At 35.6% G+C, this 24,439-nt stretch overlaps 5 protein-coding genes and 1 long non-coding RNA gene across 9 annotated transcripts; 2 read left to right on the top strand and 4 right to left on the bottom strand.

The window, feature by feature from the left end:
• Window positions 1-1,324: 1,324 nt before the first annotated feature.
• LOC111499745 lies at window positions 1,325-6,139 on the bottom strand. The gene is made up of 6 exons (XM_023151404.1): window positions 5,428-6,139; window positions 4,106-4,288; window positions 3,850-3,963; window positions 3,049-3,246; window positions 1,932-2,096; window positions 1,325-1,782 (listed from the first exon to the last, which is right to left on the bottom strand). The coding sequence occupies exons 1-6, from the start codon at window positions 5,740-5,742 to the stop codon at window positions 1,444-1,446; spliced, it is 1,314 nt and encodes a 437-aa protein (XP_023007172.1). The 5' UTR covers window positions 5,743-6,139; the 3' UTR covers window positions 1,325-1,443.
• Window positions 6,080-24,420, top strand: LOC111499815. The gene is made up of 4 exons (XR_002721009.1): window positions 6,080-6,152; window positions 7,793-7,798; window positions 11,758-11,771; window positions 24,410-24,420. It is a non-coding gene; the product is annotated as an uncharacterized LOC111499815 (long non-coding RNA).
• On the top strand, window positions 8,009-9,198 carry LOC111499786 (NAD(P)H-quinone oxidoreductase subunit N, chloroplastic). Its single transcript, XM_023151475.1, has 4 exons — window positions 8,009-8,521; window positions 8,610-8,726; window positions 8,792-8,877; window positions 8,975-9,198. The coding sequence occupies exons 1-4, from the start codon at window positions 8,123-8,125 to the stop codon at window positions 9,021-9,023; spliced, it is 651 nt and encodes a 216-aa protein (XP_023007243.1). The 5' UTR covers window positions 8,009-8,122; the 3' UTR covers window positions 9,024-9,198.
• Window positions 9,252-11,921, bottom strand: LOC111499783. 2 transcript variants are annotated; one of them, XR_002720995.1, is made up of 5 exons: window positions 11,628-11,921; window positions 11,550-11,595; window positions 11,005-11,237; window positions 9,499-9,813; window positions 9,252-9,353 (listed from the first exon to the last, which is right to left on the bottom strand). XR_002720995.1 is itself a non-coding variant. In XM_023151469.1 (4 exons), exons 1-4 carry the CDS (start codon window positions 11,822-11,824, stop codon window positions 9,612-9,614), a joined length of 678 nt encoding a protein of 225 aa, XP_023007237.1. In that variant the 5' UTR covers window positions 11,825-11,921; the 3' UTR covers window positions 9,497-9,611. The 2 variants fall into 2 exon arrangements, 1 of the variants encoding a protein (XP_023007237.1); XM_023151469.1 differs by lacking the exon at window positions 9,252-9,353 and having other exon boundaries at window positions 9,497-9,813.
• On the bottom strand, window positions 12,467-15,745 carry LOC111499768 (calcium uniporter protein 6, mitochondrial-like). 2 transcript variants are annotated; one of them, XM_023151443.1, is made up of 3 exons: window positions 14,989-15,745; window positions 13,169-13,669; window positions 12,467-12,713 (listed from the first exon to the last, which is right to left on the bottom strand). In XM_023151443.1, the coding sequence occupies exons 1-2, from the start codon at window positions 15,475-15,477 to the stop codon at window positions 13,184-13,186; spliced, it is 975 nt and encodes a 324-aa protein (XP_023007211.1). In that variant the 5' UTR covers window positions 15,478-15,745; the 3' UTR covers window positions 12,467-12,713; window positions 13,169-13,183. The 2 variants fall into 2 exon arrangements, with proteins under 2 accessions (XP_023007211.1, XP_023007210.1); XM_023151442.1 differs by lacking the exon at window positions 12,467-12,713 and having other exon boundaries at window positions 12,737-13,669.
• LOC111499774 (transmembrane protein 56-B-like) lies at window positions 16,937-23,173 on the bottom strand. Of its 2 annotated transcripts, none has more exons than XM_023151455.1 (9): window positions 22,670-22,733; window positions 22,465-22,593; window positions 21,441-21,529; window positions 21,199-21,337; window positions 20,166-20,240; window positions 19,108-19,229; window positions 18,780-18,855; window positions 18,384-18,443; window positions 16,937-17,293 (listed from the first exon to the last, which is right to left on the bottom strand). In XM_023151455.1, exons 1-9 carry the CDS (start codon window positions 22,694-22,696, stop codon window positions 17,156-17,158), a joined length of 855 nt encoding a protein of 284 aa, XP_023007223.1. In that variant the 5' UTR covers window positions 22,697-22,733; the 3' UTR covers window positions 16,937-17,155. The 2 variants fall into 2 exon arrangements, with proteins under 2 accessions (XP_023007223.1, XP_023007224.1); XM_023151456.1 differs by lacking the exon at window positions 22,670-22,733 and adding an exon at window positions 22,748-23,173 and having other exon boundaries at window positions 16,941-17,293.
• Window positions 24,421-24,439: the final 19 nt, after the last annotated feature.

The raw sequence follows: 24,439 nt of genomic DNA, 5'->3' as shown, positions 1-24,439 counted from the left end.
TTTTTTTTTTTTTTTTTTTTTTTTTTTTTTTTTTTTTTTTGGTTAGTAAAAAAGTTTAGAGAGGATGCTACGTTTATGCTATTTTAGTATCACTTATTTACTTATTATTTCATACCTTTTAATCACACTAATTAATTAAATTAATTTGTGAAATTCTTGACTATGCCATTTTCAAAATACAATTCATTAACTATAAATTAATTATACACTTTTATTTTTTTCAAATTAAAAAGCGGGTTGTCTGTTAACATTGTTACTAATGATAAGATAGATTTATCAAACAAATATAAGTTGATTCAAAAAGTAATTATGGATAGAAGAATTTTCAACCATTTTAAACTCACTATTAAAGGTGCCTTAAAAACAACCAATTATAACGTTTTAAGGGCAAAATGGACTTATATTTGAATGTATAATGAAAATAAAAGGTGGAGAGAGATGTGTAAAAGAGAGAAGAAATAAAGAATTAAGAAAAATAAAAGAGTGATAAATGGTTAGTTAAAGAAGAATGGAGAAGGCGGCAAAGGGCAAAAGGGTCCATTCTCCATTGTTTGTTTACCAAACACATCTTAACCGACCAATAATTCCAAAACTATAGCCGCCGCCGCCGCCGCCGCCTTTCCCTGTTCACTTCCCTTTTTATATATTATATATTTTTTAAAAAATTATTATTAAAATCTTTTTTTTTAAAACCAAACTTATCTTAGAAATCTTTATATTTCAATTATTAAAATGATCATATTTAAATTATTTATTCATTAGCATGTTCGACTATGATTTAGACTTATTGCTAATATCTATATATATTTATTTATTTATTTATTTATTTATTTAATTAACTTAATTGTGTGGCGTTGAAGGAAGCCACCCCACCATTCTAATAGTTATCCAATATAGATATTATGTGTTGCATTGTCCCACAAATCAATTGGAATTTGGAAGGCTCCACCTCCATTTCACCTTTTCATGTCCAAAGCTTCTTTCTTTTACATACAAAATAATCTTTTTTTTTCGTCATATAAACAAATATTTCTATATTATTTTTCAACAATATAATGAAACAAAAAGAAATTAAATATTTTTTTTTATCAAAATATTGCGTAATAAGTAATCGTGCATGCCACATACGATCATGAATATAAAACAGTTTAAAAGATCAGATGTTTGGGTAAACAGATTAAAAGATTAGATGTTTGAGTTTCCAGTCACTCGAGTAAATAAACATAATAAATTTTACCCTGTATTTGGAAAGGAAAAGAAAATAGCATTGTTGCATTACAACACAGCACAAACAGTATAAGAGGAGACAGACTACAAGGTACAGTTTTTTTTTTTATCATTCAAATCAAACTAATCAAAGCATCATAGGGTTGGATGGGTTTCATCATGCAATCAACCAACCAGCATATTCAAAATGTAAAAAGAGTTTGTTTATGCAAAGCTTCAGGAGATTCCTCTCAGATCTGATGGGGGTAAAGGGCAAGTAGGAATTATCTGGGTCATTTGAGAACTCATGTCAAGCCCTACACCAGATCGGTTGGAAGACGACATTGGCTGAGACGTTAACGGAGAAACGGCATTGAGATTGGATGCTGCAGGGAGCTTAATGGGGTAAACTTCGGTGACTTCTTCTGTACCTTCATCCAGGTATATAACATCCTGCATGGTCAGCTGGTGGTATTCAACAATTTCCCTTAGAAACCGATTCTCGCGTGCGTAAACTGAATTTTCGTGAGCCAAACGAGCCTTCTCTGCCAGAAGTGTTTCGAGTTGGAGTCGTATCTAAAATTAAAAACATTAGGAATTAGAACTGAAATCAATTGATTAAAATGATTCTCTAGAAATGAATGCTACCTATGACATATTGACGTAATGGGTAAAGAAAGGTCCAACATGAGCAAAAAGATGGTGTGAATAGAGAGAGTGGTTACCAAATCATCATCTTCTAGGTTGTTCCCCCTCTCACGATTCTCCCGAAGAATTTTACTTTCTTCTTCCAGCTGAGCACATCGCTCCTTTGCAAAAGCAAGATCTGCTTTGACAGTCTTCAACTCTCGAAGAAGCAGCTTTGCTTTGGCAGCCATTGCCATTGCAACCTATGGAGTCAAACAAATAATAATAAAAAAAATATATGCCCATTTTTCTTATTGCAAAACATATCAAACGGAGCTACAGCAAATTCTACCAAGAAAGTAGACTGATATTCATAGAAGAAAAGTAATTTATATCAAACAGCAATCAAATTTCACTTGCACCATATATAGGTTTCAGTGACATCGTGTTCATTAGTACACTGATGGTGGATGCAATTGAAAAACATTTATGCAAATAGATGCACAAGTTCCAAAAAGAAAAAGAAATCAACTTCTACATTTATATCGAACGAACTATATATCACATATGATACAAACATTATCAATATGTCATACAAAAATATAGGACAGAAAGGGCAAATAAATTAGTTGCATCCTACAACATGAAGGTTTTACTATTCAACATGAACTGCAGAGTAGCATATACAAACATTCAGGACTTCCTTTGAATGCATCGCTGATACTCTACATCCTCCAAATATCAATGTGATGAGGATAGACACATGACAAACTCTAAATACATATCAGGTCATTTCATAAGAACTCGGCAAAAGGGGGACACAATAATAAATAATCCAAATCCACACCATCCAGTCAACAAACTTGTGAAACGAACAAGAACCTAGATCAAAACCTCCACAGGAGCCTGCAACACATCGTTAGCAGGAAATATGAGCCATAAAAAGAAAAGCCTTGAATCCTCATGTGAAGCTCAGGACACCAAATCTTGTGGAAATGAACAAAGCCAGACACCAAAGAAAAAGACACGAACAAGACCAACGGATGTTTAAAAAAGGTTTGCAAGAAAAATACAGCACATAGATCCAATCCCCAGATCATTCGGTCTAAGCTAACTGACTTATAGGTTAAAGCCATTGGTATAATTCAAATAAGCTTTAAGCAATGGTTTAATGATATAACTTCATAAACTAGTGATATACAGTTGCCACCTTACGTCGCGAGATGCCTTCAGCTGAAGTTCAATGCCAGTTTGCATTTGGGTCTGTGGTTGAGGCTGTGTCTGAGAATGCATGTTAAAGCCAGAATTTGGTGTATGATACTGTGCCACTGAACCACCAGATTTTTTCTTAATATGCTTGCGAGTTTCTTGAATAATATCAGCTGTTTTGTTTTCCACGGCCGTAAGCTTTTCCTGAGAAGGAGACAAGGAATATCCTTAAGAACGATGTGAAATGGAGATTTAAGTAATCTTAGAACACTCAGCATGGTCCATGACCCCTGATGTTTTAATGGCATATTTTTCTTTTTGGTTAAAATATCATTTTAGTCCATGTAGTTTAGGTTTCATTCCATTTTGGTTCTTAAACTTTCAATAAAACTTAAAATTGGTCACTATTCTTAGTTTATTGTTAATTTTCTAAAAAATTATTTAATCTTTAATAGCCTTCCTTTTACAAAATTTGGAAATATATTCATGTGGTATCTTTCTTGCATGAAAATAATCATTATTATTTAATCAATTTCGATAAAAATAAACTTGAAACTAATGGTAAGGACCAATTTCAAGCTTTATTGAAAAAGTGCGAGAACTAAAAAGTGACAGAAACTCAAAGTACAAGGAATGAAATGGTATTTTACTGTCTTTTTCTATATATACATATATATATATGTATATATATATATATATATTAAAGTTTTCATGCTACATATTTCAGAAACAGAAAGAAGCATAAGGAATCCCTATTTTACAAGGGATAATTAGATAGGCTATTATGAATTTCAGTTAATAACTTACCTCAAAAGCATTGCCAATATAGTTAAGGGAAGATGTAATGGCACCCAATCCCTTCTGGAAAGAGGAATTTTCTGTTTTTTGTTGGCTTTCATCTGACCGACTTCTGTCATAACTCTGCATATTACAACAGATACAAAAATATTGGGTTTTAACTATAAACAGACACATTAACATCCTACCAAAACATTCTACAGATAAGATGTCCTCCCATGAGATACTTAGGTCAATATTGAAATGCAATTTAAGAAAATCTTACCTTGACCCTTGTAGCGGTACCTGTACCAAGTCCTTGCTCCCTCATTCTTCCAGGTGCTTCAGGTTGCTGGACATCATTATCATCATCAAGAATTGCTTTTGCCTTTCTGGCCAACGCACCCCAGAATCCATGTTTAGATTCATTCAAACTTTTCATTGATGTATATTCATATGCCTTTGAATCCTACATTAATACGCACAACAAAATTTTCAGAAGAGATAGTAAATAGCGAAACTATTCAATTGTTGGAGGAGGATGCAAAATATAAAATGATTAATAAGATTCACAGAAAAGTGACGGTCCTCAGGCAATAGAACATAAATGATACTCCTCGCCCAAAGTGGTAAATTTAAAATAATTGAGGGTGTTATGTGTGATAGATGGAAAACTAAAGCCCTTCATTTTCTCCTTCTACCTTAAATGACTAAGAGTTTCTTTCCATCACTTGATTCACATCAGGATATATGCCACAGAACGACAGAACCCACAAGGAAAGGCAATGAAAAATAAATCCACCATAATTGAGGGAACTAGATAGAGTAAATGCAAAGAGAGCTTCTCCGAGCATGAAAAGAAACAACAAGAACATGCCTGGTGGCAATGTATCCGGCACAGAGATAGCCAGAAAGTAATATAATGCGCAAAGGAATATATGATAGATGAACAAGCAGCGGACATAGTAGAATTTATCAATGATAAGAGAAAGGTGAACATATAGCTGTTGGAAAATTTTAAAATATCAACGTAGTTTCGTTCTTCTTTCCTCAACAAACCAATAGGGGCAAAATAATAATCAAGGATAAAAGAGAAACTGCAACATTTAATGGAGACAAGAGAAGAAATTTTGCAAGTCTGCTGCGCTCGATGAATTCTTCTTCAAAGATAATAAGGAAAACACTGCTACATTTCTATGGCATATATTACAAGGTTCTAGAGCTAGTGAAGGGAAGGGGGGCTAGTCTCATAGAACCATTATTTGAAGGCAGGCATCATTTCCTTTTCTTCTTTCCCCTCTGTTTTGTAACGTAGATCTAGCAGTAAAATTCAGTTTTCATAAAACATTGGTTTTAGTATACTGTTGCTGAAAGATCCAATATGCAGAGACACCAATAGAGCCATCAATCGTATCTATAAGTTTGAATCCTAATGGACTATTCAGTTTCGAAGTAAAGAAAGAACAAAAACTGCATCTAAAATGCTCAAATTAACAAGAGTAAGGTGCAACATTATTTTTACTCAGCCAAACAAACTACCAAAATATAATACTGAGAGTTATAGCAGAAGATACCGTTTGCAGAGTAAAGAAAAGACAGAAATTAAACCTGATGGGACGCGGGGGAAGGAGAAGCGGAAGATGAAGTGGGCTTCGGGACGCGGGAAGCAGAGCGCGCAGCATAAGCAGATGAGACTGAAGAATCCCTATATGCCGATGACGCTTTTATGGCTTTAGCAGCAAGAGATTGTGGGGAGCTTGATGACCGCGAACTTCCGACAGCATCATTGCCACTATCGCTACTAAGATCATGTAAATCGTCATCTTCATTGGATACAAGAAGAGTAGAGCGCCGAGAATTCCGAGCTACTTCTTCAAAACCTGAAGGTCTTATCGGCCCTTGATGCCGCCTCTTGTATTCCATCTCCTTCTTTCTCCCTAGATTCCAAAAGCCCTTTGGCCAATCTTAAGAATACGAAACCATTTCAGAATACACGAACAAATCTCACCTCCAGTGCAGAAAAAAGAACAAGAAGAGGTCCTCAATTGAAATGTCAAATTTCAATTTCAGCGCTGCACGCAGCCTTCTCAATGGAACTCGAGGATAGATTCGGATTGGTCAAAAGAGGGAAGGAAATTGAAGATAAGAAGCTTGATTTTCGTCGTTGAAGAACAAGAATCAGACGGAAACCGAATTTGACGATGGAAACTTAATCGAAACAAGAACTTCATTCTCCAATCATTTACCCTTGGATTCCTTCTCTCTGAATCTCAATCTCGATTGACTCTCTCTCTATATCTCTCAAACCCCGGTCGTCGGAGCCCACAATTCCGGTTGAAAGCAAGTTAGATAGAACTTTATTTATTTATTTTTTATTTTTTATTCGGTTAATTTTTCAATGGGCCTGATCCATTCTGTTTAGCCCGAAACTTTTCGGGCCCCTGGTGGGCTATTACCGAATGCCACGTGTCTCTGTGTCTTTCTTTGGATATCATTAATTTAATCCATGAAATTAATATAAAACAACTTCAATCTTATTTAGTTATAACAAACTATTAGGAATAATATTCTAATTTCTAAGACTATATAGACTTATAAGTTTTTATATGGGTCTATACGGTTGGGTTGGTTGGGTTAGTGACCCGAACAACTTGGGTTGGTTGGGTTAGTGACCCGAACAACTTAAATAGACTGCACAACCCAGCTCAACCCTATGTTTTTTTAGTTGAGTTATGTTGAGTCCGTCATTTTTTTTTATATGGGTCATGCTTAACCAGAGAGTGATTGCATGCCCATTCTAAATCCTTTTACCTTGTTTTCGACATTTTTGATGTCTACACCTACCAAAGTTAATTTGCCTTAAAATGTATTATATAAAGATACAAACTAGTTGTTAAATTTTATTACCGAGGTTATATGTTATCGATGTTGTTATCCCTTATAGCTTGCGAGCTTATAACATTTGCTTTCTCAAATTGTTTTCATAACGTTTTTCGACACTGTTTCAAACCTCGTTTTCTAAAACCGGTTTTACAAAATTAGGTGAAAACTAAATCATAAACCGTTTTCCATTGGCTACCTAAGTTTAGGTTGACTAACTTGAATCGCTTTATAATTCCAAAAAAAGTGCGATTGTGATCATTGATATCAAAGGTGACTTGGCTCCTAGAAGATCAAGTCACATGAGATTATGGCTCGAGTGTGGGGATAGTTTGACGGACTCTGTAGCCCACATATAGAAATGTATTGAAGGTTTAGACAATCACATAAAATGACTATAATTCAGTTGCTCTTAAACTCTTATAATGATGTGAAAGTTGTTCTTGATGTGGTCAAGATTGAAAGGGTGGATTTGAGCGTCAAACTAAACTCACCGTGAGAATGGTGGGGACCCAATCCCCATCAGGGGACACAATCCAACTTAACAAGGTAAGGATCCCATAACCTAACCCCTTTTATGGGATTTAAGATGTCAAGACTCTTGAATCTAGCTTAACGATGTGAAATTGTGGTAGAGATCCAGGCACATGAATATTCAATTCGGCCAATGTACCACAGACACTTGGAAAAGAATCAAATAAGAGTTTCGTTTCGCAATTCTTCCTAGAAAATGTCGAGATATTCGTGAGACGAAAATTGAGGGAATTGAGACATACTAAAAATATCTGAGACTATATCAATCCAAACTCAATAAATAAGGAGGTGTGGGTAAGGGGACCCATTGAATGTCCGAATGCCCAAAGGCAGTGACCCTTCAAACCTTCCAAGACACGTGAAACGAATTTAGAAGTCGAATTTGAAACGATGAAAGTAAAAACACCACTAGTAGAAACATTGACAATCCTTGCATGGGAGCCTAGAAATGAAAAAGCTAGTAGAGCGTGATCTTATGAACGTTGAAGCCTGGGTTTACCACAGAACGACATAGAGCACTATGGTTGATTCTCGAGCCACCAACAACTTTGTGATGAAGACCATGGTTAAACACTTGAACATACTCTGGCACCGAACAATGAAGGACGTTTTTTATTTTATCTGAGGTTAAAAAAAAACATTGAATGAAATTAAATTATTAGAAATTTAATAAAACTTTTGAGCTATTCCTAAACTATTACAAATATAAAAAAGAAGAGCGAAAGCAGACGGGGAGCTTTATCTCCATTTTCATCCACACAAACCACGGCCATGGCATCTGTGCATTAGCTTCAACCTTCTCTTAATTCCTCAGCCATGGCCTCCTTTCGTTCTCCTATCCTCATTTTCCTTCTTCATTCCAATTCCTTTTCACTAATAAACCCACACCATGCCCCCTCTAGCCTCCATGCTTAATGGAGCTGCACTAGCGCCGTCGCTCCATCTTCACCCAAGGCGGCTCCGTCCACTGACCTCGCCTGCGACCCTGCAGGTGATCGGGCGGAGGACTAGATTCGGTACCGGCAAAGGCAGGGCAGCGACGGTGAGATGCGAGGGAATCGGAATTGGCGATTTCATCGGCGGAGATTTGCTGAAATTCGACCTAGGTCAATGGCTATCGGATGTGGAGGAACATAAAGCCCTAGCGATTTACTCGCCGCACGAAGGCGGCTACGAAGGCCGATACCTAAATCGCCTCCGCTACCAGGGCTACTACTTCCTCGACCTCTCCGCACGCGGCCTCGGTGATCCTGAGACCACTCTCACCAAGATTCACCCCGTTTGCCCTGTCCGTTCAATCGAATCCCTACGGCTAATTCAATTTTTTTTTCCCCTAGGGTTTGTTCGATTGATCTTACTTCGGCTTCGAATTGCAGGCTCATTTAGGGAAGCAGCCAATCGCTCGGTGGTATTTCCCACCGGAAGTCGATTACAGGCTCGAGGCTCTGCCGCCGAACGCCAAGGGACTAGTGGTGTGGATAATCGAGGCTAAGGTGAGATTCTTAAATCTGCCATTAACGATTTCAGAATCAATTACGGAATTGAAAACACTGTTCAGGTTCTGTCGAAGGCGGAGTTGCAGTTCCTTGCTCTGCTGCCGACTCTCCGGCCAAAAGTCCGAGTCATCGCGGAGTGCGGGAATTGGTAGCTTTCTTCTCTGCTATCTCCATTTTCAACTATATATATATATATATATATATATATATGTAAGCTGAAAGATTTGAGTTTGGCGTTGCTGCAGGAGGAAGTTCATGTGGAAGCCGCTCAAGGAGATTGCAGGAGGAGCTTAAGAACACCATAAACAAGAATAATACAGCTTCTTCCATTTTTCTTTTTTCAATGAATTAATTCAATTTCTTGGTAAAAACGACGAAGAAGATGATGGTGTTTTACCATTTAGGGTTAAATTATTATTATTATGCAAATATTATTACTTCATAAAATGATTTATTACATATATTAAGATGTTTAAACTCACCAATACACCACGAACTTGCATGTTGCATGTCAACAACTGCTGAACTAACTAATTAAATTATGTACTATACTTACAGGATTCAAATCATAATCGAGGTACATGTCAATTCTCGATCGACTATACTCACTTTAATTGATCATATCTACACCTTGTATACATATGGATGAAATGAAATCAGCAGCAGCCCATTTTATATAAGTTAATAATTATAACAAGAAAAAATGAAAAAAAAATAAATGAATCCTGTACATTCGACTCTAAAATGAAGAACAGCCACAAAAGTAAACTCATTTACCATATTAGAATAATCAAAAGCTGCATTCCAACTACAAATGGTTTATCAAATCCTCGCACCATCCAAATGCTAATTGATTAAAGATGTTAAAGAAAATCACACAGCTTACACTTTTGCTTCTGCTTCTGTTTTTGTCACTGGCGGCAAGGAAATCTCCCACCATCCATATTCATACTTGGGGTAGGGAGCCGCCCATTTTTCAGGCTTCTCAAACTCCGATGTTGGTCGGGTTAGAAGCCAATGCTTGTTTAAGCTATCGGCTTCGTAGCTTTCGGCTAAAACTCGGTCCAGTCTCAGCTTCATGAACCTGCCCATATCAACAAAAGAAAGGACTAAAATGGGTTGTCGAGCCAAGACATTGTTGCCGGAGATGCTTTTGTAGTAATTGTAAACATTTAACTTCACCCACGATATACAAATGAGGTTATTAAACGTAAATGAGTTTCAGTTGCTGTTGCTAAACAACTTCTCAACAAGGTAAGTTTGCATTACAGCATCTATAGAAACTAGAAATCCAAAAACTAACCAAGTGCAGATGGGAGTAAATGTTGTTCTGTCAGCATATGCAAATAACAAAGCTCTATAGAATTAAGCTCTATAGAATTAAGATGCATTGTAGCTGTTGATTATATTCAAGCCTCCAGTAGTCCTTCAAAATTTGTTATCTACCTCGATGATTTATCTCGAGATAAAGTGTAACAACCCAAGCTCACCGCTAGCCAATTGTTTTTAAAACGCGTTTGCTAGGGAGAGGTTTCCACATCTTTATAAATAATGTTTTGTTCTCCTCTCCAATCTATGTGGGATTTCACAATCCTCCCCCATTGGGGACCCAGTGTCCTTGTTGGCACTCGTTCCCTTCTCCAATCGATGTGGAACGCCCAATCCACCCCCTTTGAGACCCAACGTCCTTGAAGGAACACCGCCGCCTTGTGTCCTCCCCATTTGGGGCTTGCTGGCACTCGTTCCCTTCTCCAATCGATGTGGGAACCCCCAATCCACCCCTCTTCAGGGCCCAACGTTTTTGCTGGCATACTGCCTTGTGTCCACCCTCTTTAAGGCTCAACCTCCTCGTTGGCATATTGTCCAGTGTCTAACTCTAATACCATTTGTAACAACCCATGTCCACTGCTAGCAAATATTGTCGATCTTTGAACTTTCCCTTCCGAGCCCCCTTCCGTCTGCTAGGGAGTGAAACTTTGTTCTCCTCCCTAACCGATGTGAGATCTCACATATAGCATCTCCTTTTTTTGTAATCTATTAGGCCTCGAGATGATCGATTTTCCATGATAAAGTATCACAGCAAATGAGCAGCAAGAAGTAAATGTACCAATGCAAATGACGCAAATGGAACTCGAGCATAATTCGAGTTGTTAGACATTAGTGTTTATGCCCCGATTCCTAACTAAGGTTGTAGTTTTGGATCAACGTCCTTTATTTATAATGTAATATTGCAAAGCAGGGTGAATAATGCAAAAAATGAAAACAGGTAGCTTACGTGATCCAGGTACTATTGGTTGAAACAAGAGCAACGGCAGGTCTCTGCAATCTCTTGGTGATATTAGGAAACCTTTCCAAGAATTTAGGCTCGATCACCAACCAAAAGTCCTGCTCCTTGTTACGCGCGGCATAGTAGCGAAGCCGCTCGAAGAGAAGCTCCCTGAAATGCTCCTCCTCATCGAGCATGAACTTCGCATTTGCAACTACAAAATGGTACTTGTTCGATTCTTGCTGCATTGAAACGATCATAAAACCAGTGAGCTTCACTTCCACAATTCCAAAATTTCAAGAACGAAATAGGGCAAACCAACGAAGCATAACAAATTAGGATCAATTTCGTGATTAAACATAAACATCTCGACTTCGAAAAATACATACATACAATTTCACTAGATTTCCATGGACATCGACAATTTTGAAAAACCTAACCCCTGATGTATCGATCAATTCATACCTAAATTAGAACAACAATGAACACCAAGCCGGATTTCAGAAATTGAAGACAAACGAAATGCGGAAGAAGCTCGGAAACCTAACGATTACCTCGCCTGCCGAATAAGAGGACACTAGTTGATCGTTAACGGCGGCGATTGCTGTGTTGAACGGCGAAGAACCTCTTGAGGCGAAGAACCTCTTGAAGCGAAGAAGCAGGAGCTAAAACCAGAAGCAGACGGTAATCCCGAAGGCAGTGAAAGTGCTCGGCAGTGGCTATGGTGACCAATTCTGAAACTCGCAAGAGACTTCATAGCAGTACACTGCGTTGAAGTAAGCATGGCGGCTGAAGAAGAGCCCATAACTAGATTCGCAGTGCCTAACATTTGGTGAATTGCTTCTTCGTCTTCTTCTTCTTGTGATTGAAGAGCAGATAAAAAATGGTGGAAATGGCCAACTAAATTAATCAGCCAAATATGCAAACAGAATGACGGAACCTTATCTAATTATCTTTTACAGTATGAAGTTACCATTTTGCCCACACTAATCTACGAGACCTGCTGGGGCAATTAATTAGAAGGGTAAATTTATTTTTTGGTCCTTCTATTTTTTGTGTTTTTTCAATTTGATCCATCCTTACATTTTTTTTTAAAAATATTGTTATATATTTATATTTTTTATTTTTTACAAAAAATAAAATAAAATAAATAAATAACAAACTTGTTTAGAATACAGTGATTCAATTAATTATAATTTTTAATAAATATTTTGAGATTTTTTTTATTAATGGCTTCAAAGTCCATTGCTTATTCAAAAAAAGTTATTTTTTTAATTAATCCAATTTTGAGCACTTTTATTTATTAAGTCTTAAGAAATACATTTTATTGTTATGTTAAATACTTAATTTAAATATTATGTGATGATAGTCTTGGCAAAAAAAAATACTGAAAAAATTTATATTTAGTCTAATTATAAAAAGAAAAAAGATTAAAATATATATATATTTAATAAAAATGTGATGTCATATTATTGGCACAGATGGAGTGAGACATAGTCTATGTGCTCCTAGCTCACACTCTTGTCAAATCTCTCTATACGCAACGAAAGCTTAGCATGAGTATCACTTGCTCGACCTCTTGTGGAACTTAGAGGTTGGTTTCGAGGCCGAACAAAGAGTCTGTACTTTTAATCAATATTTTATTCGAGCTGATCTGCCAATCTCTCTCCCTTTCCAAGTGTGAACTTAGCCAAATAAGATGTTCGATGGAATAAACACTGTAATTAAGCAATTGTTTCTTTCAAATATCCGTTGCCAATTTTCGGGGAGATCTAAAGAACATACACGAACACATACCTCACAAGCAATGCATTTATCAAATTCATAAAAATATTGTTACTGGCAAACGATATGCATGGAATAAAGTAATCATGAAGCCCTGATCAATGCACTTAGACCGCGGGTAGCTGTTTGTTAACCCTAAATAGTCTAGAGAACCAACCAATGAACTAAATTCTCCCTAAATGCCTCAGAATTCAATTCACAAGCACAAAAGCAATGCAGGTGGGCAGTAAAGACACAGAAGCTATGAAAATGGCATGGTTATTTGAGTTCATATACGATTGAACAAGGCAAGTATTTATTTACCAGTTCATAACTAAATTTCAAAATTGAATGACAGCCCCCAGAAAGAAAAGATTAGGGATGTTAATAGTAGTTAAGAAACACTTACCTGTGTAATAAGTAGTTAATCTCTACTCAAGCAATCTTCAAGGTCGAGATCTACGCCCACCCGATTCTTAATATTGGTGGTGGCGTCGAGAGGCATCTTGCATTTCTTCTGCAACTCTTTGAATCTGCAAACATCAAAAGAATGCTTCTTGAACAACTTCCTTTGCCTTGACAGGAAAAGCCTCTTCAACAGATCCTGGTAAGTGGGATCTCTTGAAGTGAACAGGAAATAAGCATAGCCCATCACCAATCCAGTTGTTGTGGTGAAAAATGCAATTGGTTCCATTACATCCCATGAGAATTCCCAGAATGTCAGCCTGAAGAACAGTCCAACTTGCACAATGGCTAACCCGAGCCCAGTCCACAGGATTCGTCGCACCTGCTTATGTGCCAATACATCAATGTCTTCCTTCTTTTCTTGCAGCTGCATTAGCTCGCTCCTCGTTGGGTCGTCTTCGGGCATCAAAGCAATCGGAATTGCTCGTCGAACCAGATCCACCACCTGAAAAAGCATGACATTAATAACATTAAGTTCATGTGCTAGTAAGTAAACACATAATCTTCTGCTTCCACTTCTGTCAACGAGCATCTAGTGTGTGCAAGGACCCAAGCCCACCGCTAGCAGATATTGTCCTTCTTGGACTTTCCCTTTTGGGCTTCCCCTCTAGGTTTTAAAACGCTATCTGCTAGGAAGAGATTTCCACACATTTATAAAGAATGTTTAGTTCTTCTCCCCAACCGATGTGGGATTTCACAGTGCAAAAAGAATCAAAAGAATCAGGATCGAGCGAAGACACCACGTGATTATGTAACGCTAAGAAAGAATCAAGGACATGACCGTACGTACTGAGCAACAACAAGAATCAAGGATGAAATGCCAGACATAGCTACATTCAACCATCCATGGTATGAGGCCTTTTAGGGAATGGTCATGGGTTTATAATCTAAGAATACACTCTCCATTGGTATGAGGCCTTTTGGGGAAGCCCAAAGCAAAGCCACCTCGAAGAATGTGTCCACATTAGTTAATTTAGGAAATGATCATGAGTTTATAATCTAAGAATACACTCTCTATTGGTATGAGGCCTTTTGAGGAAGCCCAAAGCAAAGCTATGAGAGCTTATGCTCAAAGTGGACAATATCATACCATTGTGGAGAGTTGTGTTCCTCTAACATATATCACTCTATCTCGTAAGAACAAAGACAGAGAAACTATGATCATGTTCTTGGGCCAAGGATACAAGCACGCTCATGAATAATTAAGCCATTGGACACACATATAGTTCTCACATTGGTGACAAACAAGGTATGATCTAGAATCTCTGAACAAAGAAAATGTACACTACCTCTTCACAACTGGCTAATCAAGTTTCTCAGCAGAAACCAAATCATATCTTAAATCATGTTTGTGGAAAGAATAAATTTCATATCCTCAAATCTTGTAAGAACTACACTATACTAAACTACAAAAACTTCCATCCCCACCAGAGTAATCTTACTCAGTTCTACCTTTTTAATGTTTTTGTGCAATTTGGCCTTGTTCTTACAAGATTTGTCCTGAATTCAAAAGAAGAAAGGTATTTAAGACTTAAAATGTTCCCTACTTTGTCACCAATCTGTTTCTAAAATTGAAATCCTATACTTATAAAGAAAGTTAATTTGTTCGTGGAAATTTCCTCCTACCTCGTGCAATCTCTGACACTAAATGAACCAAAAATTGAATGAGAATGAATTATGAACAACTGATGCCATGCCAGGATGACACAATTATGCAGTTCATTAACTGAGAAAGGTGCCATTCCGATCACCAATTTCACCAACCTTGTCAGGATGAAGATAGACCTTGTCGCGGAAGAGAAGAACCACGCCAGCCTCATCGAGGACTCGAGCAAAAGCAGCAGCTTCGTCATTGGACCTAGCCATGCCCATGCTTTTACAAGCTTCAAGAAGCTCCGAATATCCAATGGCCTCCTTCCCCTCAGTCCCCAATTTCATCTTCAGCGCCTCGACATTGACCAATCTCATCAACCTTTTGGCCTCCGCAAACGATACCGTTTCTCCGCCAATTCCAGAGTCACCACTCTCACTTTTGACCCCTGCAGAATTCTCCGAATCTCCAGATGACGAAAACGAAACCATTCTGGTATAAAACCAGGCCGACGAACGTTCCGTCGTCGATGGAATTAAAGAAATTCCTCCAAGACCAAAAGTACCATTAGAAGGTACAGGAGAAAACACGCCGGGAGCTCCATTCATCAACAATCTCCGACTGGATAAACAAGCACAAGAACACCATCTCCTCCACATCATGCCGTATTCCAGAGCAGAAAAGAAAAGAAACCGCTATGATCCTCTTCGATCCGTCATTTCGTAATCTTCCACAACTTCCGGTGAAAAAGACAGCAAGAAAAAATTGGTTTGAAAGATTGAATGTAATCAAGAAAGCAACGTGAGAGTGGAGAGTGTTTATACGTTTAGTTTGGGGGATGGATTTGGAGGCCCCGAGTGTGACGGAAGAGGCGAGGCAGTGGCGTGGAAGGGCTCGGTCGACGGCCCTTCGCGGCTCTTTCGTTTTGTATGTGTTTGGACCGCGTAAAACGCTGCCGCTGCTTCCAAATATGGAGAATTTAAAATATTATTTTATTCTTTTAATTTCATTCCATTTAATTTTACTTCCTAAACTTTTTATTTTTTATTTTTTTTATTTATAAATCTTTAAATTAATATTTATCCCAGTTTTGTTAAAATTAATAAAGATTATATATTTTAAAAATATGTTTTTGGTTTAGGGTTTTTTTAAGATTATATATTTTAAAAATATGTTTTAAAAAGATCACACCCCTGCAAACATACAGATATATAAATTATCTTAATATAATTTAATAATATGAGTCAACTCATTTATTTGATGGCAGAAAGTTAATCCAATTCAACCCAAATTTTATAATTCCGCGTTGGATTTAATGTACCCCATGTGACTATGAAGAGGTAAAAAGATAAGTTTTGAGCTATATGACTAAATTTGTTTGTTTGTTTTTTTTTTTTTTTTCATTTTTTACCATATAGATTTTTTTCTAAATATGTGTTCTTCAATAAAACACAATAAATTTAAGTTTAAATACCATTTTAGTAGTTTTTTTTTTATATATATATATATATAGAATTTCATTTAAAAAGATCTAATTTAATTTAATTTGAAATTCAATAATTATAGAGTTGGAATTGAATCATCAATAATTATATTTTATCCAATAAATTATGTTTAAATTGATATTTATATTAATTAGTAATCCATTTTCTATTTTATTTTATTTTAATTATTGAAGAATAATTCAACAGTATGATTGACTAATAAGTGAAAGGTTGGAGTCACTAAATTGAATATAAAAAAAACAATAATTTATATTCCTAAATTTCAAAGGACCAAATTCATGCACATTAAATTGGCGTTACCTAATACGTTACTGTCTTACCGACGAGACAAAGCTAAGGGAGGTTGTGCTTGTACACGGTGCAGCAATAACTGACAAACGTGGGTAACGATTTAGTACACAACCCAATTGCGACACGTGGGTGGTCACCCAGTTAAAGACTCATTTCTCAATTGGATAGGCACTACTCTCTTCATCAAAGGAAAGTTCATTTTCTCATATTATGACCGAACCCAAGATTTGACATTTAACCTTTTAACCGAGAGTCCTAGACATAGATCGTCATATGACCGCTCACTTAAATCGGAAGTAATACACAAGCTGCAGATCCGAAGATCCAAATAGAACATTTCGAAGTTCATATTAATAACAAGTATGATGCTAAGTCTGTATTAATAAACATAATTTTAGGTATCTATGTCCGATTACTTAAGTTTTACGGTGCAGAAGCAGAGTTCTACAACCAAATTAACTACATCTTTTACATTTAATATTGTGGGCAACTGAATAGCGTATTACAAAGACAAATAAGGAAGGAATCAAGCAAAATGGACCTGTCATTTGCTGTGCCTTGCTTTTTTGAGAGTTTTAATCATTCCTCTGGCGATCTTCCAAAACCAGAATACGTTCATAACAGCCAGCATAGGAGGCACCGCCAGCAAGGTGTAGAAGCCCAAAGGATACACACTCTTCACCTGAAACATGTGGTGGAACAGAAAATTCTTCAACACCGACGGGCTTCTAAGCTATCAAGTATGAAATGTTAGATGAACACGACTCTCCACAATAATATGATATTGTCAACTTTGAGTATAAGCTCTCATGGCTTTGCTTTGGGCTCTCCAAAAAAGCTTCGTACCAATAGAATGGAGAGAGTATTCTTTGATTATAAACCTAGGATCATTCCCTAAATTAGTCGATGTCGGACTTTCATCATCTACAACATGAAACACTAACAATTTTCAGACCAAAAGTAATTTAAAACTCTCCCAAGTGCTATTTAGTCTTTACAACTTTTAGATATTTGTTTAATTATCTAATCAAACACTGGTTTTTTTTAAAATGAAATAAAATCACTCCAAATTCATCCAATCCACCCCATACTCGGATGACGGAGGAGTTATCTAGGCTAGCCAATATGTGCCACCTACCGCCCCTTATAAAAATATCAACTTTTTCTTCTTAGAAATCCAATTCGAACCACCTTTCCCAGCTACCCACTTCAACCAAATATAGTAAGAAATTATGATCAGGAATCCAACTCAAACCACCAATTATCTGACCCGACAGTGTCAGCAATCAAAGCAATGAAAGAAAAGTTTAGGGGAATTTCATCCACCACGTTTAAAAGGAACAATTTGAAAGTAGTTTAAAGGTTATTGGACCTAAAAAGTTTTCAAACTAGGAGGCTCTCGCAGAAAGGCTAGTGGCATTGCAAGCAATAGATCATTTCTTTACTTTCCATTTTTCTCTCCGTATCATAGTCTCACACAGATTATAGACACCGCCAAGTCAGCATCAACTTGCAACAGATTTTACCTTTTTCCCTTCGATAACAAACAGCTAATAAATATTTCATTGTAAGAATGAAGTGCCTTCGTGTCAGTTTGAACATACATCTCTATCATGGATCGAATAATTCAAGCATGGAACTAGACTTGCAAATCTATCATTTCTAGCATCGTACTTCAAGGAAAATGAGCTTGAACAGTTCACTAAGAATATAATTCTCCATAAGCAAATTATTCAAGGCTCAGTTTGCAACGAGAGATGTTAATTACTCACCTCATCAAAATGTTTAAACATGTGGCCGAAAAAATATATAAATAAGACAATCCTGGCAACCTGAAGAAACAACACTTATCAGTCTTGAACAAAAAATAGACTGAAATTTAAGATGCCAACGAACTCACAGGTATGTTTGGAAGTGGTTTTGAAATGGATGAAATCACTTTTACAAGTTAAAAATCAATCTCAAACATGCAATAACAATTCAACAATTTTGCATTTAAAAGTAACTAGAATGATTATATGAAAATCACTTTTAATAAATCATTTATAAACTTTTAAAGATGTCATTTAATTCAATTGCATGAACGCACTCAAATAAATTAATTTCTATTGAACAGGGAATCTTGTTATACACTAAAATGAAACCAGATCTCAAGTTATGGACGTTACCAACCACCCAAAAAACAGCGCAATTCCATTAATGACGTAGAGATTTGAGTTCTTCTGGCCAGCATTGTCCAAGTACCTGATGAAGTAAATGAAAGCAACGAGCCAATAGTTCAAAACTAAATACGTTCTTTTTCTGATCTAGAAAACAGAGTAATGAATTCTATATTTTGGGCATGTTTGAAAGTGACTTTAAAATGGCCAAAACCATTTTTGTCATGTCAAAAATATTTTAAAAGAGCATGAAAAAAGTGATTTTGGTAATTTTGACATCCCTCCCAAACCAGCCCTAAGAAACACGAAACATAAAATCATAAGTGATGAACTTTACCATCTAAGATTTACGAACGGAGTGGTGATCTCTGTGAAAAGAACCATTAGTATGTAAACCTGTCCTTGACCACTTAAGAGGGATTGAATGATTGAGAACAGTGACAGTCCATGATGCAGAACCTATTGAAGTCATTAAAATTAGGAAAGTCAGTTACCAGCTTTCACTCAGTATTTAAGCACACAAGTCTACTGTCTTCAAAGTTCAGTTTTCTTTATTCAAGTCTACTGTCCTGGCCAGCCTATATATTAAATCCTAAGTGGCCACCATGAACTCATTCCTTCTTATTTCCCCGAAGCTCATATGACCACTAAGTCAACCCATGATATTTCTATTTTCCAGTACTTTCTTACCAAGTAAAAAATAATCCATAAATTATCACATTCTCTTTCATAGTAGTTTTTCACAATCCATGGGTATGCTCTCATGCTCCCCTCTCATTGCACTAATTCACCATATGGACAAAAATAACTTCCTTTCTTACGATAGATCAATTTCTGACCAATCCACTCTTGCATCTTGCTACACTTAAACACACTCATAACTTAATCACTCCACATACCCACAATATGTAGTTTATCTCACGTTGCTCCCTCAAGTCACTGCGCAACAAACTTTTCTACCCGCCATTTGGGTAATTGGGTATCTAGATATATAAACAAATACTGCATACACTCAACTTTTCTACTATTTTTTTTTCAAATCAATCTCCCTCCACAATATATGCACTAAATTAGTCTCGACTCTCTACTTATATGTTGCATTTCATCAATAACATTATAATTTTTTAGAAAATAAAAATTAAAACTGAAACTGAGAAAACAATTTTTTGTATCTTCTACAATTCTTATTATAGTTCTTATAGGGGGAGATGAATGAGTTTTATTTCTACCATACAAAAATGAAAAATAAAAGCAGTTATTCAGCTTCCTTCTATATTTCCACTATAAAATGATATATTGAAAATTGAAACATAAAGCACAACTAAATATGATATCAAATGAATGTAATGTATTGCAATTATGTGGTAAAAAAAAATAACCTTTCTCCATACTCACATACTCTAGACCACCTAACGCCGGGAAGAACCAAAGGACCATTGCTAAATCTGATAGAAAATAGCCAATAGAGAACTGTAGAAAGCAAAAGGAAAAAGAAAAAAAAAATGAGAAAGAATCTAACTGCTGTTTTTTAATGGAGAAAGTGTAAAACGTTACACAAGTTAAAAAATTACTTCACATGTAACTAATCACTTGCAGCCACTAAGCACCTCATGGAAGAGAAAGTGACGATAATGGAAAAAGATCTAAGAACACATATAAAAAACAAACAAAAAGAGAAGAAAAATTGAATACACGACCAGAAATGACAAACAGTCAGAAGGTAAAGGGCCCAAATGACATTTATGTCATTACAGCCCATCACTCAGTTGAGTGCAAGAGCATTTGAAATTTCATGTCTACAAGAAAATTAATGTTTTCTGAATTGTCTAGTTTTTTAATTATACTAAATCAATATAGGACATTAATAAAATGCAACGATGCTTATATTATATTACATTAAGGCAGGGTACAGTGCTTGATCATGTAGAAGCTCATGCTATTTCTTGTCCAGCTTTCTAAAACTCTAAATTGCAACTCCCTTGTGTACATGTCTTGAGTATGTGTTGCATACACAATATACTCTTCAATCAAAGAACAAAATGGCAATAAAAATTAATGCAAGAGGCACTAGTTGTGAACAATACTCACATTGAAACAGTGTCCAACCATAAACTTCTATATCAAATAAGTTCAACTCGTACACATAACCCTTGCATCATGCAATTAGTGGTCACGAGAAAACTGAATAATATAATAGGCAAATAGTTTGTAACAACAAAATTATACTAATATATACAAATAGACATATACATATAAGACATGAACTTTACACAAAATAATCATAACATTATGTAGCAGAGCCAACTCAGAAAATAGGTTACGGGCAAGATTATTGTAATGACAGCAAACATAAGAAAGCAAGTTGAGAAAAAATTAGAACCAAATATTACACAAGGAGAAGACTTGACCTTTCTGCTCATCAACTTACCCCCAATGTCATATCAGATAGAGAGGACGTTCTTCTTATAAGAAGTTCATTACTGGAACCTGGATTGAAAGTACTTGACAACAGTACAAGATAAAGAGAAGAAGATGCTGCAACTAGGGCGTGGAAAGTTGAAAAGCCCCTATAATAGAATAACAATTCATCATTTTACATTCGCATAGCAAATGTACAACTAAGAAATAAGCTAATTACTAAATGAAATAAAAAAATCACGAGAATTTTACCTATTGTTCCATTCAACCTTCCCAAAATCGCTTAACTGGCCATATGCTTTGAAACTTTGGAGGCTAAGGATGCCTGTTAACGTGTAAACCTTCAAAAAAGAAACCAATTTAAACTTGACTAGAAAAAAGCATAAATTGTCCAGTAACAGAGAAGTTCCTGAACATGCGTTCTTTTCAATCATGTGCAATCGCACAACAACAAAAATACTGCAATTAAGGGTCTATTTTGTAATGCTTTCATTTCCTAGTTCTACTATCTCGCTTGATAATCAGTTCTTATTTGTTCAGTTCCATGTTTAATCTGAAGAACAAAAGAAATAATACAAAAAAAATATGTTTGACAACCACTCTCGTTTAAGCCTTTCTGTTACAATCACTCTTGTTTCTTCCTATCTGGTTCTAGATCCAATAAAAGAATTGAAGTTTCGCTAGAAAACAATTTAAATGAGCAAAAGACTAAAAAATCATCTGTTCTTTATTATTTCTTATACTGCATAAGCACTTAACGAACGTAGGTAATAAAAAGAGTAATTTCATTAATATTTGAAATTCGACACTAGTAAACGAGAAGTAAACGTTTAAGAACATTTATACAACTTCACGCATATCAAAAAAAGCTAGATGCACCACAATTGAACTAGAGGAAAACATTTTTCTTCCAATTCTCAAAATTAACAAACAGACGTGCATACGAGAGCAGCACGTCTTTATTCACATATGCACTCAAGACGCTTCCACTAATAAACCTCAATCAATATACGTGTGTAGTGACGAGACAACAACAAATCAATGGAGATTGGTAATTGAATCAACTAACAGCTTCTAAAAGAAACAGTAGAAATTAGGTCAAGGAAACTGTTCCTCAGTCTAGCAAGAAGCCTCGACAGTGAAATCTCACTAGATGTAATGGATTGCCTTTTTTTTTTCCCAGAGAGGAGGAAATCATGGATTGCCTATTCGGTTGGTCTACTTTAAACAAACAATAACAATATGATTCGCGACTCGTTCAAATATGCACACTTACAATCTTGCAGAAAACAATGCCAGAAAAGACCGACGCCAGCCATTGAAGTCCCTTACTCGGATCGGAAGCGTCAGTAACTGAGAAAGTCATGTACGCAAGAGAAAGAGGCAGATGCACAATTGCTGCAAACTGCACAAAAGATAACCGAATCAGTATTGAATAGTCCACTCAATGGAGTAAAAGCGAACAAGTATAAAGCCCTAACTTCACGTGCAGAACGAGTTAACACCATCAAGTAGGTATCAAAATTATTTTTTCCGGCAGATGATGGATATGGACATACTTTTTCGGAAAAGACAGCGTAGGCTTAGAAAGCCACCAGCACTAGTTAGTGCTGGCCATCACCATCGAAGTACATTGCCTGGATACACTGGATGAAATTATGGGAGAAAAAAGTAGCAACAGCAGCCGGAAGTAGTAGAAAAAAGCGTCGTCCAAGTTCATATACAGACGCTGCCGGAAGCTAGCGGCAGCCGGTGAAAAGCGAAAAACGTGAAGTCGAAGAGAAGTAAAGACGAGAAAACGATAAATTATGATCGTACAAAACAACAAGTGGACGGTTAACGAAAAAGAACTTTGAGATTTGACTGGACTGATCGAGAATCTCTCGAGTGGAAATCGGAATTTTGGAAGACCGACAAGAAATCGGAAAATGGAAATTCACGGCGGCATTGCGACAGAGTGACGTTCTTGTGTAAGTTTGGACGCCTAATAGGCCTTAATGGTTACATTCACTTTTTAGTAAATTATTACTTTCTTCTCACCAAAAAACCAAAACTATATATATTTTTTTTTTTTCTTTTTTTTTTTGGTACTTCTATTTCCTCTAATCCACGTGTCGAAATGTCATTCTTTTAAACTTAAATTTTATGAATATTCTAATTAATTAGTATTGCAATAGTAATTTTAAAATATTTATTAAAGAAATATAGATAATATTACCACTTTTGAAAAAATAAATGTAATTTTTAAGACGAGAAGAATTTAATAGTATTTTTTATAATTTAACAAAAAAAAAAATTCACATTTTCCATAAAAACGTGAATTTAATAGTTTTATATTAATTGATTTATTGATTTTTTTAATGGTAAGACCTATAAAAAGTAAAATTAAAAATATGCTTATTCCAAAACAAAAATAAATATATTTATTTGATACCAAATTAAAATTTTATTATATTTGTCTATAGTAATACAATTTTAATAATAGGATTAAAAAGAAGTGAATAATAAATTATTAATTCTGTTTTTTGAAATTAAAATATTAACTTTATAATATTTAATATTCATTTTATAGTCTTATAACCTCCCATAAATTAACAATAGGAGGGTCAATTACTCACCCGTGTACGAGATATTGGGATGAGATGAGGACAACTTTTTGTGTTAAGGGGAGTTATTGTCTATCGTTGACTTGAATCTAGGTTTCGGGTGATCGAAAAGATTTTCATTTTTTTTAACATTTTTCAAAAGAAATATAAAAATGACGTGATTTTTTTTTTTAAAATAAAACACGTAAATATTTTTAAAAATGCTAAATTATATATATATTTTTTTTTAAATATGGTTATTAGTTCAATTTTTCAATATTATCATTCACATTTTACAAATGTTTTAAGACCATTTTTAAATTTGAAATTAATTAAAATTATGAACAAAAAGGATAATTAAGACACTTGTCTCCATTAAATCTAAAATGACATAATTAAGACAGGTGGACTTTTCATTTAATATTATAATAACTTCTTTTATTCTAAAAATAATTTCAAAATAATATCTAGCTAACTCATAATAAATTTAGTATACGTAATTCGTGTCAATGGTGACTCAAATTCTAATTGGCTAACTTACTCGAGAGTGAGAGTGAGAGTCGCACAATCACTTTTCAAATCCTAATAGAATGTGATTGTAACATTAAGCAACTACTAGAGCGGTTTTGAATTGAGATCCACTGCTTGTGATGGTGCATGAAAGGA

The sequence above is a fragment of the Cucurbita maxima genome, unplaced genomic scaffold, assembly GCF_002738345.1.
Source record: "Cucurbita maxima cultivar Rimu unplaced genomic scaffold, Cmax_1.0 Cma_Scf00027, whole genome shotgun sequence".
Taxonomy (NCBI): Eukaryota; Viridiplantae; Streptophyta; class Magnoliopsida; order Cucurbitales; family Cucurbitaceae; genus Cucurbita; species Cucurbita maxima.
This window is presented reverse-complemented; position numbering and strand designations above follow the sequence as displayed.